The sequence below is a fragment of the Podarcis vaucheri genome, assembly GCF_965113315.1.
Source record: "Podarcis vaucheri genome assembly, chromosome: 11".
NCBI lineage: Eukaryota > Metazoa > Chordata > Lepidosauria > Squamata > Lacertidae > Podarcis > Podarcis vaucheri.
In genome coordinates this window covers 45,136,464-45,154,911 of record NC_138749.1, presented here as the reverse complement: position 1 = coordinate 45,154,911, position 18,448 = coordinate 45,136,464, and the positions used below count along the sequence as shown (strand labels likewise).

General features: G+C 40.6%; 1 protein-coding gene across 1 annotated transcript; it reads left to right on the top strand.

Moving 5' to 3' along the window:
- Nucleotides 1-2,415: 2,415 nt before the first annotated feature.
- On the top strand, nucleotides 2,416-17,421 carry CCDC112 (coiled-coil domain containing 112). The gene is given in 12 exon segments (XM_082191602.1): nucleotides 2,416-3,069; nucleotides 3,279-3,369; nucleotides 3,372-3,391; nucleotides 4,999-5,069; nucleotides 6,067-6,188; nucleotides 8,333-8,422; nucleotides 9,087-9,162; nucleotides 10,077-10,461; nucleotides 13,785-14,201; nucleotides 16,363-16,461; nucleotides 17,073-17,191; nucleotides 17,266-17,421. Coding segments are annotated over 12 exon segments (1,572 nt in total). The 5' UTR covers nucleotides 2,416-3,018; the 3' UTR covers nucleotides 17,297-17,421.
- Nucleotides 17,422-18,448: the final 1,027 nt, after the last annotated feature.

Below are 18,448 nucleotides of genomic sequence, written 5' to 3'. Positions count from 1 at the left end.
GGCAGAACAAAGCGATATTTTAAATCTACTCCATGAAGTAATCAATAAGAACAATTCTCTTTAATGTGCTTTGATGACAATTTTCAGGCTTTAGAATTCTTCCCACTACTTGCTAATCCCTATTCAAAGTAAAATACATTTTAAAAAACCCATCAACACAAAAGAATCCAACATAATTGCAGCCACACAAACAATAAAGGAAAAATACAGCAGGAAGGCGTTCTGAAAACACTTTATTAAATGTCATCAGAATAGATCATTTTGTTTTGCACCTATTAATATGTTTTGTGTCCTGCAGCTGGAAAAAACACCAGTCTGTAAAGTGATTTTCATCATGTAGTGTCTCTCTTTGATATCTGCTGCAGAAAGTTTGGTTGATGATGCTCTTCAAATTTGATTTTAATCCATGTATATGAACAAAAAACAGCAGGAAGATTTGTTCCCTCCTGCTCCTCCTCTTTTATCATTGTTCTCTGGCCTCTGTGCCCTGTGCACCTTCATATTAATGATGCTGGTGGCTCAGTACAGCAAATTAGGTGAAACACAACACGTTAATTACAGGCTGTTCTTTTTCATAAACAAAAGTACATTTGGCTAGTCATTCCATTGACCTTCTGACAACATTGTGTGACCAAGATGTAGCCAGTTGATGTGCAAAGACATTTCCACTCACTTTCCTTTTCAAATAGTTGAGTATCAGCCACAGATTCCAATAATACAAAGAAGTGCAGAGAATCTGGAGTTTGTTTGTTAGCCCATGTTAGTGTGGAAGATTTTGCAGCCAAAACATAACTAGCAAGCCCAGCAATGTACTGTATGAAAGGGGTCCATGGAGCTGTATTTGCTAAAAGGCTGACAGACCATGGAAAAGTACCGTAATTGGTAGAGTCCTATGAGGGAGGAAGTAAAAGTTTGTTTTCTTCCTCTTCTCACTCTCTTCTCTTTGAATCATTGTAGCTGATTAAATGTGAACATGAAATAACTCATGAACAAGTGAATGCAGAAAGTGTTGGTGGCAGGGGGGAAATATTGGTATAAAGGTGAATTCCCTAGATGCCAAGATCCAGGTTTGGGGTGGGGGCAAGTACTCTTTGGTGAGAGAACAGAAGCAGAGATTCAAAATTAAGTAATATGCAACAAAGTAAACATGGAAACATAGGCTGTGAGACATTTAAAATATACCCTTGTGAGTTCCAAAATTTCCGCTTCCCTTACTGTAGACAGAGTTTACTTACAAACTCTCCAAGGTCAGATTCATGCCCTTTTCCATACAGCATTCAGAAAAAGTTGCACAGACGCCTTCACTGTAATCTTTTTGGTGTCTACAAAAAACATTCTTGTTTAGACAAGCTGGATGCTTAGAAAGTAGAGGTAAATTTTAATGTTTAAAGTAGAGCTGTGAATTTTTCTCAGTATTATTGATTTATCGTTTTGTAAACCGCTTTGAGGTGCTTTTTTTTTACAACCAAGTGGTGTATAAATTTTATAAAATAAATAAAAGTCTTCTGACATTTAAGAGTGAAGGTAATTGAAAGGTGCAGGTTCAGTCACTGATCTATCTGTTTACAGAGTTTGACTGTAAATTATTTCTGTTATGGTTCATGGTTCTTGAAAAGATATAAGAAGCTTGATGCAGAATCCCCAATTCTGTACCGTAAATTCATCTGCAGCCACCTGCTGTCTCAAGACAAACATACAAACGCAGCAAAGGGGAAGGAAAAATTAATGCAGCCAAGCAATGACAGCCAGTCTTTTTAGCAGTAGAATTTCCAGGTCAAGGGACGCAGCTTTGAAAAATTACTGAGTAGCCAGAAGAAGTATGTGTCACATCCACTCCTTTAGGGGTAATGCCTGCATTTATGACTTTGCTTCTCAGGGAATGTTCACATTACAGTACCAGCTTAGAGATCAGTGAAGTTGTTTAATCTGTGAATTCCACAGTGCTTTCCTCCCAGCTCTTCGCATCATTGTGGCTTCATTAGTGCCAGATTCATTTCTGTTTGTGTTCACGCCAGGGCATACATGCCAGGTTCCCCAGAAAAAAACAGGACATCCAGCCCCCCCCCCCGTGTGAGATTGTGGTGGTCATTTTGGGTGCTGCACTCTCGGCTCGAAAAAAGTGCTTTATTTGGAGCGAGAGTGAGGTGCGGGTCATGCGACTCACCAGGGAGCGCATGCCAGTATTGGGCCTGAAAAAGTTGGATGGTATGCTGGGTGTTGGGGGTGGGAGGGATGTCTTTACCACATGAATGCTCAATGCATATTCTGCAAAGGGCTAACCCACACTTTCTCTCTTCCCACTGTCTGCCCCCCACAAAAAACCGCTCTTTAGTGCTTAATTGGAGCAAAATGGCAATTCAGATTTTCTCCAGATTGACATTTGCTCCAATTTAGCACTAAATAGAGGGTTTTTCCCAAGAAAGGTGCGGAGCAAGGGGGAAACCGCTTGGACCCTTGCCTAGAATTGCCTTAAATAATAAGTGCAATCCTAAATATGTCTACTCTGAAGTCTGCTTTGGGATAGATGACCCTTTCAGCTGTGCGATTTTGATTTTGTACTGTGCACTGCTGTGGCCCTCACAGTGTCATGAAACGCTGTTGTCCGATACAGATGTGTCAAAATCCTGGCAACCTTGAAATTACCACCCACGAGAGCACGTTCCTGTTTTTCAAAATGGTTTTTAGATGTTCCTAATGTTGTTAAATATGTTTTTTTAACTGCTTTGTTTGGCTGTTTGCCGCCTTGGGCTTCTTTGAGGGCGGGACAGAAACCTAAGAAGGGAATAAATGAAATGCGGGGTTTTCTCCATCGATTCCTATGCGGAGGCAAGCACGGCGGCAGCAACGAAAGGAAACTGCCACTGAGGGGAAAACTGGCGCTCTAGCTGCTTCTATGCGGGAAGAGCGCTGCTTAGCCCCGCCCCATTGTGACGTCGTCGAGTCACGGGCCTCACGTCGTCCACAGGCAACGGCGATACGTCGCCAATGCAGCCGCGCGCTGTTTGAGGGCTTGTAACAATGGCCGCCCTAGCAACGGCAGCGCTAGCGACGGTAACCAGGAGCAACCAGGTAAATTCTCCCCATCACCCTCAAGCTATATTGAGCTTCGTCTTTGTGGGCTTCTGAGTGAGGTTCTGCTTGTGGCCGCGGGAGGAAAGGCGGAGACCGAGGGTTACACGGGACTTCGCTGGTTTCATACACGTGTCTGAAAACTACCACTGTTGCTCCCTATGCCGTCGGAGCCTCCATTAACGCGTCTATTATTCCCGCAAATAAAGGGATCCGGTGACGTCAGGACCGGCTCCGCCATGGCGCAGCGGGGATCGGGACCCTTGGAAGGCGGCGGATCCGCAACCGCCCAGCTTATGGGCTTGTTCGCAGGAACTATTATGTGCGTGGAAGTTCTGGTGTGCTCTGAGTTTGCCCCCAAAAGCCACAGTAAAGGAATGAATCTTGCTCTGTAGGGATCTTGGAGATACATACAGTGGTACCTCGGGTTAAGTACTTAATTCGTTCCGGAGGTCCGTACTTAACCTGAAACTGTTTTTAAGCTGAAGCACCACTTTAGCTAATGGGGCCTCTCGCTGCTGCCGCTCCACCACCGCTGCACAATTTCTGTTCTCATCCTGAAGCAAAATTCTTAACCCGAGGTACTATTTCTGGGTTAGCGGAGTCTGTAACCTGAAGCGTATGTAACCCAAGGTACCACTGTATTGCAACGAGATATTGCGTTAGAATGTTTTAACGTGACATTTAAATTCCTTTATTTGATTTGCCATTACAGTGGTACCTTGAGTTACATACGCTTCAGGTTACAGACTCTGCTAACGCAGAAATAGTGCTTCAGGTTAAGAACTTTGCTTCAGGATGAGAACAGAAATCTTGTGGCGGCAGTAGGAGGCCCCATTAGCTAAAGTGGTGTCCTAGGTTAAGAACAGTTTCAGATTAAGGACGGACCTCCAGAATGAATTAAGTTCTTAACCTGAGGTACCACTGTAGTGGTTTAATTCAACTGACTAAGATTCAGGTGAAAAATGACTGAATCAAGCACTCATCTTTTATTTTTTAAGCACCCTTGGCGCTGTGGGTTAAACCACTGAGCCTAGGGCTTGCCGATCAGAAGGTTGGCGGTTCGAATCCCCGCATCGGGGTAAGCTCCCGTTGCTCGGTCCCTGCTCCTGCCAACCTAGCAGTTCAAAAGCACGTCACAGTGCAAGTAGATAAATAGGTACCGCTCCAGCAGGAAGGTAAACAGCGTTTCTGTGTGCTGCTCTGGTTCGCCAGAAGCGGCTTAGTCATGCTGGCCACATGACCCGGAAGCTGTATGCCAGCTCCCTCGGCCAAGAAAGCGAGATGAGCGCCGCAACCCCAGAGTCGGTCACGACTGGACCTAATGGTCAGGGGTCCCTTTACCTGTACCTTAAGATTCAGGTGAAAGATGACTCAATCAGGCAACCAAATGGTTGCCAGTGGCTTGATTTGAATTAATTTTATAATGAATGATTTTATAGTGTTGTTTGTGTTGTACTTTTGTACTGTTTTATTGTTGTTAGCCGCCCTGAGCCCGGCTTCGGCTGGGGAGGGCGGGATATAGATATAAATAAAATTTATTATTTTTATTATTATTCATCTTTTATTGTTAAAGTACCCTTTAAATAAATAAATAAAAAACCACAGTTTTTCTGTAGTGGTTAAGAGCCGTAGTCTCATAATCTGGTGAACTGGGTTCAATTCCCTGCTCCTCCACATGCAGCTGCTGGGTGACCTTGGGCTAGTCACACTTCTTTGAAGTCTCTCAGCCCCACTCACCTCACAGAGTGTTTGTTGTGGGGGAGAAAGGGAAAGGAGAATGTTAGCCGCTTTGAGACTCCTTTGGGTAGTGATAAAGCGGGATATCAAATACAAACTCCCCTTCTCCTCCTCCTCCTCCTCCTCCTCATGTTTTGGGTAAAATCACGGTTCTTTCAGTAATTCATTTGCTTTTCAACAAAATTTCAGAACTGCAAGATGAAAGCTGATCAGCCTAAGAAAGCTGAATTTCTAAGAGAAGGTGACAAACTAAATAAAGAGTAAGTGTATATCTTCTATTGTTATAGGAAACATAGTTTAAAATTACAAAGAAACAGTTCTTTTTGTCAGAAATTATAACAGGATAGTGACTTGTAACTCATATAGTTCAATATTGTTGGTTATAATAGATGGTTATAATAACCTTTAAAGGAAGTATAATCTTTGTTCAGCTTTAAAAAGGAGACTTTTGGATCATTTTGATGACCCCACCAATAGAGTTCATATAATACAAAAAATGTGCAGCCCAGTCCTAAGCATGTTTACCCAGAATTAAGCCCTACTGTATAACACACTAGTAAATGTGCATAGGATTGTAGCTATTAGCAAAGCCCAATCAAATAAAAAAAAAACTTAAATCATAACATTTCCACTCAGTATGATTAGTTTAAAAGGAGCAATATTTCTCCTTTATTATGTGACTGCTGAATTTTATGTTACAATAGACTTGTCCCTAAGATAACCATTATGAAATTTGATTTGTAGTAAGGCTTTGATCAACATCCAATTTAGTATTAATTAGCATTCCTAAAGACATATGAGGACTACATTGGAGAGTATTGCCTTTGTGGTACTTACATGTTTTATGCAGCAGGGCATTTGGCTTGAGTGGCATTTTAATCAGGAAAAAGTGGCAGGATATGTGTATACAATGCAGATCTCCTGGTCATGCCTAGTTTGCCCTTAAATGAGGTGTGTTTTTATGGAAATTATAATTTTATATTTTTCTGAAAGTGATGTGGTTTAAGACTATTTCTTGATTCATTTTTTACTTATTACTAGAATAATTTACAGGTTCAAACTATAGACTAATTAAAATTATCTATTGTATTTGCTTTGCTTGGGTGAATGCATTTTAACTGAAAAATATGAGTAGTGTATTTTTTTGTATTCCATGGAGACCTAACTGGTCAAAACTTTTTATTTTTTATTTAATTGGTACCAATGTATATTCTGTTATTTGTCAAATATGAATTTTAAACCAAACTTTGTCCCTAGACTTCTGAGCATTGAAAGGGATAAAAATATGCTTCTCTTCAACAAGAAGAGTGATTTCAGGAGGGAATATAACATATTGGAAGAACTGGAACATCAACTGACTAAGAACCGGAAAGCAGAAAGTAAAATATTGTTTTCTTTATATATATTTATTAAATTACCAGTTTGATAAAGCTGAAAGCATTTCCTGCTACATTTTATGTCCCACAAACACCACAAAAGGTAAAGGTAGCTGGGTTGGCCCATTTCTAAAATCTATATTAGGGCAATACCTTTATTAGGCTAAAGTCTCACAAAATAGTGTGCAAGCTTCAATTTCTCCAGAATGGTAAGCAAAACAATGAGCGGAGAGAGGAAAATGCTGGGTGGTAAAGTCACGAGTTTGAATCTTGTAAGAACCTTAAGATGAAACTTGGGAGAGGGTAGCACGTGTGCGAATAAGGCTCTGTAGTATTGTAGCTGCTCATTTTATTTAAATTATTATGTCAGTTACAGTGAACAAAAATGAAAATGATTTTTTAAATTTGCATTTTCACAGTGTGTATAAAATATTTTTGCCCAACTTTTTCTTTAAAGAATAAAATATCCCCCCCCGCCGCTTTAAAAAAAAGGTATGTGCACATGTTACAGCATCAAAATTCCCAAATGCAACACCTTCTTAAGATCATTTTTGGAAGTACTGTACTTCCTATTAGGTGCCATGGGAGATTAACTAGAATCAGCAGTTGCTCCACTCACAGATTGGGCTCTTAAGCCCCTCCTTCAAATGTCATCCCCCTGAAAAGCTGCCTGCCAAGACTGGGAGGCCTCCCAAGTGGCATCTTAAAAGGCATGAGAACTACCATCAGAATGAGTTTTTTTAATCCTCTCTGCCATGAGTTAGAGCAGTAGTCTTCAACATTTTCAGACCTAGAACCCACCTTTAACCAGGGTGGATTTGATTTAAATCACTAGTCAGTAAGACTTGATTTAAATCTTTTTTTTTTTTACAGAAAGACTCATTCTTGCTGGTATAATCTTAATATTTACAACCAGATGAAGGTTTCATTTTTGGAATAATAAATTTCAGAGTAGTTTTTACACTTCTATCAAAAATTACTGATTTGGTTATACTATTAGAAATACATAGATAATTATGAAATTATTGTGAGGTTTAATAAGTTAACTGTTTATATTTGGACAACTCTTCTGTACTTTATTGGAAGGAGAAAGTAATAATTTCCTTAATAACAATTTAAACAATTTATTTAACTAAAACAATAACATTACAGCATCTGTATCCATGTTTGTTAACTGATGTGGTTAAATGTTTTTTTTTAAAAAAAACCATAGGTTGAGTTTTAGCACACATGAAAAACTTAAAACAAATCCTTATTTCCTGATGAATAGCCTTTGGACTATAATGTAACTTAGATAGAAAACCATCTTTAGAAAGATTTTTCCTCCAAAAGCATTTTATTTTAAAAATCCAATTTAAATTAAAAAAAAAATCCAATTTAAATTTTAAAAATCTGATTTTTTTAAAAAAAATCATTGATTTTTCTTCACCCTGCCTTTAACCCAAACATGCATTTTGCAAGCTATTTATTATTGCCATATATTAGTGTGGTGTAGTGCTTCTGTTGTCACCCATCATAGATGAGTCTGCAACCCAGTAGTGGGTCCTGCCCTACTAATCAAAGACCAGTGAGTTAGAAGAAATATTTTCTGCTCACACACTTGCAGAGGAGGTGCTGGTTGGATCTCACTTATAATTTAACACTCTGGTTGTGTAAAAGTTGTTGCTACAAATTGAGAATTTACTAATGTATGTATAAAGAGGCATGCTAACAGATGCCTGCATACTTTCTTGAAAGTAATCCTGTTGAACATGGAGGCACATTTGAGTAAATACGCAAAGGATAGCCTCTATGATGGATAACATAACAACATTCTGCAAGAGATGTTCCATTCTCTGTGTATTTTGGTTATATGAAACTATCATTAACACCCAGATCCTAAATACACTGTTCATTATCCAGATCTCCTTCAGCTTTCAGATGTGCTCATATTGCTCCTGGATGAAGGGTTTTCTATTTTCACTTCTATTTGCCAGCATGTCCTTCTTATTTGTGAACTGGCATACCTGCTCCCTTAAGGAATTGTTGAATTGGGGCAGCAAACATTATACTGTACTGATTTCTGTAGAATTTCCATAGAATGGACTGAAGATGTTTTAAAATGAAGGTGTAAGGTGATTTATTTATTTTTTTGCTTACTTTCACAGAAGCTAATATCCATCAAAAACTGGGCAGAATTTATAATAATGTTAAAGGACTCCAGCGACAATTAAAACATGTGAAGCCAACCCCAGAATGTAAGTCTTACTACTAATGTTTTTGCTAGGAAAAAGAAAATCCTTATAATTTGCCTGAATAATTGTGTTGCAGATTGACACTTTCCCTGTGTTTTAGCTCTGAAAGGGTTTTCATTGTGCACTTGGCTGATATTGGATTAAACTGAACACAGTTGCAGCCCAGTTTACAAAGTCTGCAGTCCTCTGCTCACATACTAGAGACTTAATCTAATGGAAGTCAGTGAGACTTATTTCTGAGGAAACCTTCATTATATCATGCTGAAGGTCTCTTCTGTGTTGGCCTGCAACGTATAAGAGTAGGGATCTGCCAAACTGCTGTTATTCAATGAACGTTAATTCTGCTTTAGCTGTGATAGGTGGAAGTGTCATTTCATTATGTGATCAAGCTCACTTGTTTGTGCAGTAATAATATATTGTACCCCACCCATCTTACTAGAACTGGATTATTATAGATCTATTCCTGACATAAATTCACTAGGTAGCTGTTGAAGGATATTTGGAACTGTAGACGATGGTTGCATTAGCAGAAATGTCCTGGTTTTATCTCATTTCCCTTTTCTTTATATTTGGTTATTTTACAATGTGTTAGTATTTTTAAAGCATCTGCTGTGAGCAAACCTCTCTATCTTAATTATATAAACATAACTTTCTCTCTATTTTGTAGTTGTTGACAGACTCAGAGAAATGATGGAAGACGCTGAAATGTCAATAAATGCTTTTAAAGAAGAACAGCGACAAAAGTATTTTATTTTTATTTAAAGCGTTAAAATCCTGACTGTTTTTGTTAGAGCTAAGGTGGTTAATAGCAAAGTTAAATCAACATAACAACACTAGAAGCAGAACAGAGAATAAAAAGTAACTACTAAGTTTCTAGCAGTTAAAAGTTGTTCAGTTTAACATTTATGGGTTGAAATCCATTCCTTAAAAGGAAGGTTTTAGCAATTTAAGCCTTTTTTAAATGGTTTTAGCAAGCCACTTAAAAAGGGGCATTGTGTAAGTCCTTTTGGAGAGAGTTCCAGAGTCTGAGCACAGCTACCATGAAAGCCCTCTTATCTTGTACATCATATGATCTGGTTTTAAATCTGACAGTTGTTATACTAGAAGAGCCTTTCCCAACCTGGTGCCCTTTAGATGTTTTTGACTACATTTCTCATCAGCATCAGCCAGCATGGCCAGTGATGAAGTATTATGAGAACTTTACTCAAGAAGAGGCATAGGCAAACTCCAGCCCTCCAGACGTTTGGGACTACAATTCCCATCATCCCTAGCTAACAGGACCAGTGGTCAGGGATGACGGTATTTCCCAGTTTTCAGGAATGCATGCCGCCCTACATCTACATAGACAAGAGGGTGTTTATATGATCTTTTGGCATAAATACTGTCTGAAAACTTACTGTTCCAACGTTTTGCTGCCACTGTCAGGCTCCAATTGTTGAACACATCCAATAATGTAGGCATCCTCAGTGGGATTTTTGACTTTGATCAGCTTGCCTTCGAAAACTACTTTTACAAATCTACTCAGTTTCAAACATCTTTTTCCAGGCAAGCATGGTTGGTACTAGTCACATAGTTATCCAGATCTTACTGTCTTTAGGATTGTTGGATAGTTATTTTGCTAATTGTTAATGGTTTGTTAATTATGCTTTTATTTAAGATATGAGGAGCTTCTGAGAGAGGAGAAGACAGCTACTAATGAGATTAATGCATTGGAGAAAAAAATTGAGCTCTGGGCATTAGGTACTTCAGCAACAGGAAATACGCTTAAACAAGGCATGCTTGTAGTGGATAAAAAGACACAAAATCACCTGCCTCCTGGAGTAGTTGAGCTTGATAAATTCCTTCAACAGACAGGGGGCAAGCAAGGAGGTTGGGATGTATATGATCACCAAGAATTTTTGAAACTGTGGACAAAGCATAAAGGAAAACCATCGTACATTGATGAAGTCTTTGATCATCTTCCTGACAGAACAAGGGAGGATATTCTGCAGCATGAGAAATGGTATCAAGAATTTCTGATTTTAGAAGCACAAAAAAAGGAGGTGAGATAATGTTGCTAATTAGCATTTACCATTTAAACAACTTTGTGTCAAAAGCGATGAGACAGTTCACCCTCTTTTCTTCATCTCTAGCTCTGCTGCCATGGCTTTCTTTTCCTTTGCTGGTAAGCAGGACATGCTAAAGGTAAAGGGACCCCTGACCATTAGGTCCAGTCGTGGCCGACTCTGGGGTTGCGGCGCTCATCTCGCTTTATTGGCCGAGGGAGCTGGCGTACAGCTTCCGGGTCATGTGGCCAGCGTGACTAAGCTGCTTCTGGCGAACCAGAGCAGTGCACGGAAACGCCGTTTACCTTCCCGCCAGAGCAGAGAGGTACCTATTTATCTACTTGCACTTTGACGTGCTTTTGAACTGCTAGGTTGGCAGGAGCAGGGACCGAGCAACAGGAGCTCACCCCGTCGCGGGGATTCGAACCGCCGACCTTCTGATCGGCAAGTCCTAGGCTCTGTGGTTGACATGCTACTTTTTAAATATTCAGTAGGTGGTAGTATTCTGTCATTTTATGCAGGAGAAAACAGTATTGTGCCTTTGAGAGAAAAACGTGTCCTTCATAGGGTTTTGTACAGGGCCACTCCTCCCACCTTGCAAACTTTATTGTTCAATGCCTCAGCTTTGTACTATCAGAGGGCATAACTTTGCAGCCTTAGACACACACTTAGTTGTTTCTATAATCACCAGCTGTATTGGTATTGACCTGGAGTCACTGTGGCCATCAGTAAGCCACTTCCTAGCTTCTTTTGACTTACCCCACCTTCTGGTTGTGGGTGCCCACTCCATAGCTACCACCACTCTATTTTTCTGTTCTCTCCTTAGCACCCCTTGTCCTCAGCCCCTTCTCTAGAAATTGAGTGAAATATGAAAGTTGCTATTGCCCTCCACGAACATATCCCCAACATCTGTCCGAGCCAGTCCAATCAGGGATGTGCCACTTCATCCTAGTGGCCACTGACCCTAGTCTTAATTATTTATAAAAACAGATTTATTTTTTTAAAGAACCCAGCTACTCTGTCAATTAAAAAAATTAAAGATTGCTAAAAATATTGTTTCGTCCAAGGATTACATGCCCAGGTTTTGGGTAACAAAATTGTAATCCTGATCATTTCCTGAACAGTTTACAGAGTAAGGGTCATTCTGTACATTACTTTCACTGCATAGAGGCTTCATTACATGGTAGTTTTTAATTTGTGGGGAACAGCTTAGGGTAGCGGTGTGGCAATTTTTGCCATATTAGCACATACCTTTTCTTTCTGGAATTTTGTGCTGGCAAACATAATCTGAAATCTCTTAAATCGAAGTGGAATTTAGGCAATAAGTCTAAGCAGGTAACTTGGGAATAAGTATGTGTGGCGTTCGTATGGAGCCCCCGGTTGTCTCACGGACTATTGACCCGTACACCACTAATCTGCTGCCACCAACCAGGTCCTCCCTGGTATAATCACTTCAGTCTCAGTCAGCTGTTCAATTAATAAAGAAGAGTGTATTTTATTTCAGACACAAACAAAACTTTTACAGCATTCCAAACATTTTCCTCTCTCTATCTCTTTTACCTCCCCACGCTCAAGAACCCATTGCCCTAACTGTCTCTCTATTCCCAACTGCCGTTTCCAACTGCCTTTCCCAACCAGCCAACCCACTAAAACCAACCAACTGCCCACCAACAACTCCCAACGAACTCCCCCCAGAACTCCTCCCAGAACTAGTTTTATAGAGCCACTGACTCCCCCCCCTCCTGTCTCTGCAACCTATTTAACTATTTCCCCTCCAGCACTCTCTGATTTATGTTAACGTCACAGTATGGAGTTACTCATTCTGCCTGAACCTTGTGTTAAAGCCCAACTGTTGCTGCTTCTTTGCAGATTTGAATGAGAAGGGAGTAGTTTGCCATAAAGAAGCTTTAGGCAAGTAGAGGAAACTTATTTTTCACACAATATGGGGCTTCCCCATAGCCGGCAAAAAATAGTTGGGTTTTGTGTGTGTGGAATTGTGATGTTGATTTGAGAACTGGCAACTAAAAGGATTAAATGCCTCCTCCCACCCAAAGTTCTCCCCTGCAAATTGTCCCTGCTTGGCCTAGATTTCCATAGGAGAGTCAATGACTAGGCCAGTGGTTTTCAACCAGTGCACCGTGGCACCCAGGGGTGCCTTGAATGATGATCAGGGGTGCCACAGGCAACACTGGCCTCTGTCCCTCTCTGTCTCTGCCTCCCAAAGGCTTGCACAGCTGTTTGTTGCAGCAGCCAAGGCCACAATGTGCTCCACAGGCAAATGGTGCCTCTGGGGCTGGCCAGGGGGTGCTGGTTGCCAGGAGCTGAGGTGGCCTCCGAGTAAGCAAGGAAGCAACCAGGTAAGGGAGCCCAGCCAGCCAGCCAGCCCTTGCTGTTGGGAATAGACAGACAAGTCCCAGGTCCTTGTGGGGCAGTGTGAGGAGGCACCTCTCTTTGGGGCAGGAGGAGCAGCTCAGAGACCGGGGTGGCAGCTGCAACTGCCCGGAGGACTCACAAGGAGAAGGGAGAGGAGAGGAGGCTGAGGGAGCCCTCCACAAGGGAGGAGGAGAGGCTGCCAGCTCTGCAGGCAAGGGGTAACATCACAGGGCTCCTGAGCCCCACAGGAGCTCCGCTGCAGAAATAATGTAGTCGGTTAAGGGAGCTGTGGACTCAAAAAGGTTGAAAACCTCTGGACTAGGCATTAAAGAAGTTGGGGCAAAACCTGTAATTTCCCTTAAGTTAAATGCCAAAGGCATGAATGAGTCAATGCGAGCTACATTATTGCAGCCCTGTTTAAATCAAGAAGACAACAACAGTGAAGTGGGTTACAGAACTGCCTCTTATATGGCAAGGCTTTATACAGACTTTATACAACTTACTCAGGAGTTTTGTTCCGGGGATTGCATCTAAAGCCAAAATTACATATAGTCAGAACACATTGAGTTCAGTGGCAGATGGGATTGCCGAAGTTGTTTTATTGGAACCCCACCTCCTTTTCACCCCTTTAATTTTTTTCAAAAATATTTGCCACATAAAGCTGAATACGCACAGGTTAAATGCGCATAAGTTGCAAACTTCCTATATTGGCATTTGATGCGGAGTGTTCAAAGCATTGTTAAGTGGTTTGTTGAGGAAAATCTCATAAGATTCTGTTAAGAAACCACACCTACTTTTTCACTCTACATGAAAAATAGCCAAGTTCCTAATTGACATGAGTTTCTAATAGTGAGTAAGGATTTTGAAATATATTGTTCATTTTTGATAGCCCTCAGAAAGCTGGAACTAATGTGACAATATAATCTGCTTTAATTGGTCTGTTCTAGTCCATTCAAGAATGGAAGAGAAAAAAGCTACAAGAGAGAGAGGAAATCTTAGCCCAGAAGAAGAAGCCAGAGGAAGGGCTCACTACAGCTATACTACAGCATGCAGCAGCCCAGAAGCAAAAAGTTGACGAGGAAAGGAAAAAACGACTGAAAGAACTTGAATTGTGGAAAAGGCAAAAAGCAATAGAATATTCAACGAAACAGGCCGCTCAGCTACAAGAAGAGGAAGAGAAGGAGAAGAAAAAGCAGAAGGAACGGCAGCGGCAATGTCATATCAAGTTGCTGTTGGAAGACTATAGTAGGCAGAAAAAGGAGGAGGAAGAGCTTTTGAGATTTGAGAAGAAAAAGAGAGAGGAAGCTGAAAGGGAAGAGAAGAGAAGAATTGCTGCAGAAGAAATTCTTAAGTTCCAAGAGCGAGTGAGTATTGATCTCCTGCATATTTACTTCACATTCCTCCTTGTGTAGCAAAACAGAACAAAGATACCAAAATACATGGTATCCAAATGCACGACAAGTTTCTTAGCAATACATGTTGATCTTTATACCTGCATTTAATTGGTGCTGTCTGTGGTGCAGCAACAAGTCCCATTGCTTACTATTACAGGTTGATCTCTTTGCCCAGGGTGAGTAAGAATTGAGACAAACTTGTGAGCGTTCAATTGCTATATAACACTGGAACCAATACTTGGAGCTGCATGTCTCCTCCTCCCGGAAAAGGGAGAAGGACTAGCTACATGTGCGGTTTCCAAAGCATACACCCTCCACCTTCCAGGCTGCATGCTGGGCTCCTTCCTCCTCCCCGGGCAACATTCTTCAAGTGGGCAGAGAGAAAAGCAATGGGTGAGACAAATAATTCCAAAGCTTTGCATTGGAAATATGTGCCCCAGTTGGCCCTCTCTCTCTGCAGGAGTGGGAAATGGAGAGAAAGAAATGCAAGTATACTGTGGCCAGTTTGTTATCTGTACTTTCTCTGTTAGAGAGGTGGTAGTAGAAGTAGTAGAAATAGATAGATAGACAGATAGATAGATAGATAGATAGATAGATAGATAGATAGATAGATAGATATAGATATAGATAGATATTATTTATACCCCGCCCATCTGGCTGATAGTGCTGGCTGATAGTTCCCTATCCCCTTGGTGTGGGTTGGAGAAAGAGAATATTTCTGTATTTTATCTTTGAAATGTATTCGCCACCCATCAGATAATTGACACTTATTGGGCAGTTACAAAACAGTAAAAGAAAAGTGAGTATTTTTCTTGGGGAAGCTAAGAATTGGATTCAGGCAAGGCAAATATGTATCCTGCTCCTGCTGTTGTTTCACTGGCGGAGTCTTGCCCCTTCACCCCTCAAAGAGACTGCTGGTTGGTTGGTTGGTTTGTGTCAGAAAGTTTACATCCCATTTGCTTGTAAGTATGCCTCTAAGTGGTTTACAGAAGTATAAAATAAATAAAATTATCATTAAAAACAGTTGTTTAAAATACTTAAAAGATTATTAAAATCAACAGTACCTAAAAGAAATAAAACACATGTAACTTCGACATGTCTGGATAGGCTCACTGAAACAAAAATGGTTTAAGCGGCTGCTAAAAAGAGTCAGTGAAGATGCCTGCCTGACGTCAGTTGATATTTGCACAAGAACCAACTGCCCTGCAGCCGGGGAGGAAAAAATGGTGAGCTGTCATAACAGCCACCTCTTCTAATAGCATGTTTTACTCTCTTAATAGTATGTTCTTGTTCTTACTGATCTAATTTAATGTAAGCCGCCCCGGGAGCCTTGTTGGTTGAAGAGGGAATAGAAATAGTTTTAAGAAAATAAACATTACAAAAACCCAGATATTTTAAGATAAAGGTCACTGCATAAAATAACTAAAACCTCTAAAAGTTGGGTATGTTTAAAAGAGTGGAAAAATAAAAGCTTGTTTGACTAGTGCTAAAATGAGGACAAAGTGGGTGCCAGGCAAGGCTTCCTGTGGGGAAAACATTCTGCAGCTCAGATTCCACCCCCAAAAAGGATCCCCTGTCTCTGCCTGCCTTACTTCCAAAGCCTGTGACGTCTGGAGAAGAGTCTCTAGAGTAGATATAATGTAGGCAGAGTGATGAAGAGAAATTGATTGAGCAGATACAGCCATGCAGATCCCAAAAGATGTGCACCAGCACGTAGAGCCAAGCCTGGAAGGAAACAGTGACCCATTGAGGTTGTGGAGAAAGCACAGTGCTTCATGGCAGCTTGCCATTCATGATCTTCTAGGACTTGGGGAGGGAAGTTTGTATAAATGTAAATAACTCCCTCCCTGTGTCCTCTGGAGAATAAATAGTGAAAAAGTGGGAAAGGTCAGGCAAGGGTATGCAGGATGGGGGGGGTGAACTCCCACCCTGATTATTTGTAAGGTTAACTTAGCAGAGGACTTTGTGTACTAACTTTCACTGAACGTTACTCTCAAAAAGAGTTGGTTGATCTTGGTTATTTAAACACTGTTACAGAAGAAGATGCTTTGTTTTGCTTGAAAATTAGTACTATTAATTCTAAAGAGATTTTTTTCCACTGTATTTTATTATTTCGCTGTATTTTATTTAGGATTTATCTAAAGTTGTGTTTAAGATTCAAGAAAAACAGGCAAAGGAAGACGAAAAAATAGAAAAAGAAAGAAGATTGAGAGAAAAGTTGAGAGAGAAGGTAATACATGAATTTGTCATGCAGCTCCATCATAATCCATTTGTTCACACTAACACCCCATTTCACACACCACCCATTCCCTCCTCCCATTGCCCCCTATCGAAATTTCCCATCCATACCAGCACCACCTGCAAATTGCAGCAGCTGAGAGCTGAACATGGATCAGGACGAGGTATTGGGGACCTTGACACGCCTCTTCCAGCAATGATCCTAAACCATATTAAACCCTTCATACCTGTAGTTTGCATTGCTGAAAAGGGAATGAATGGATCAGTATTGGTAGTATAGTCAGGAGGCATTGGTGGTCTGATCTGCTGTAGAGAGTGGAGAACTTTAAGGCTTTGCCTACCTTGATGGCCCTGATCTGACTCAGGGAGGATTCTCCCCTTAGAATTTTTTTAAACTGAAAACCTTAGGGGTTCCCCCTTGAAAATGCTGGTTCTTCTTCAGTTCCATTATTGTTAGAACTCACATAAAATATTTGTTTTAATCACAAAGTGAGTCCAAGGTAAAACAACAACAACGGACGGTTGCATTTTGGCTTCTACATAATAGCTACTTTTTGCAGTTGCCTTTTAGGATGTTTTTTTTTAAGTTTTCGCTGTCAACAGGTTGCAATGAATGTACCTCGAGACCCACATAGGCTGTTGAAGCCTACAAAAGTTTGGGAAGAACGAACAAAAGAGATTGGACCAGAAGGTTCCGGGCCACTTCTGCATATCCCACACAGGTAAGGAAACAAAAGCTATTTGTATGTTTTAATGTAATTCATCCCAGAATGTTTACCCCTCTTGATTTTTACAGGGCTGTCCCAAGCTGGCGACAAGGACAATAGTTGGTTGGCTGCACAGTTTTCTTAGAAGATAAGCAAAGCATGTATAAATTTCCTGAATAATTATTTTACTATTCCTGTTATTGTTTTTGTAAGACTTTATTATGTAATAAATGATGTATGTTTTATATAGGGTATGAATTTATGTAAATTTGCATTCAATGTCATATATATTTTATCTTTTATTTAACGTCCTTATGTAGATTACACCAAAAATTACTAGTAAAATGTGTAAAAATGCACTGTTTCTTACTTTATTTTAATTTTCTTATTTTCCCTCTTGAATCTGTATTTAGCAATTTAGTTCTAGGCATGTGACTATAAATGAATGCATTGTTTTATAATAAATTTAATTACATTATAAATTCTTTTTTGCTGGGTTATTGAGTTGATAAGTCAAATTTGTCCCATACTATTTTACTTATTATCTTACATTTATGTATTGACTTCCTGTCAACATGGAACCCCAGATGTTGTACATGATTGTCAGGCAAACACCTATCCAGGTTTGCTGCTAATAATCAGATTGTTCAAGGAAATTAAAAGAAAGCGCAACTCTAAAAGGATATCTCCAAATTGAGTGAATGGGCTGTAAAATTGCAAATGCAGTTCATTGGAAGTAAGTATAAATTGATGCACATTGGAGCAAAGAATAATAATTACATTCACATATACACTGAATTAAATTAAAAAATTAAAATAAGATTGAGGGAATCCTTCAAAAACGATCATTTCTGCTCAGAAAGCTAATCTGGATGTTGAGTTCGAGCCGTGATTTTCACTGCAGCGATGGAATAAAATGAGTATTAAAAAGCATGGCATTACAGCTGTTGCCATAGCTGTCAACTGTCCCTTATTTGGCGGGAAACTCCCTTATCCCAGTGCTGTTTCCCACTGCTGTCCCGGATTGATGATGTCCCTTAAATTTCCCGGGTTTCGTGCTCGCCCAGTTCGGGAGGGAAGCAGCAGCTCGGGGTCCTCCGCCGCGCGCGCGAGAGAGAGAGCGCACGAGGTGCTGCGTCTCCGTCTCTCCCTTTTCCCCCTCAGGGGTGCCTCGTGAGGAGACGGGTGGCGGCGGGCGGGCAGGCAGCCCCTCTCTTGCGAGACTTCCGCTACGCTGCCAGGGGAAGCCGGAGGCGGCGGCGGCTGAGGAGG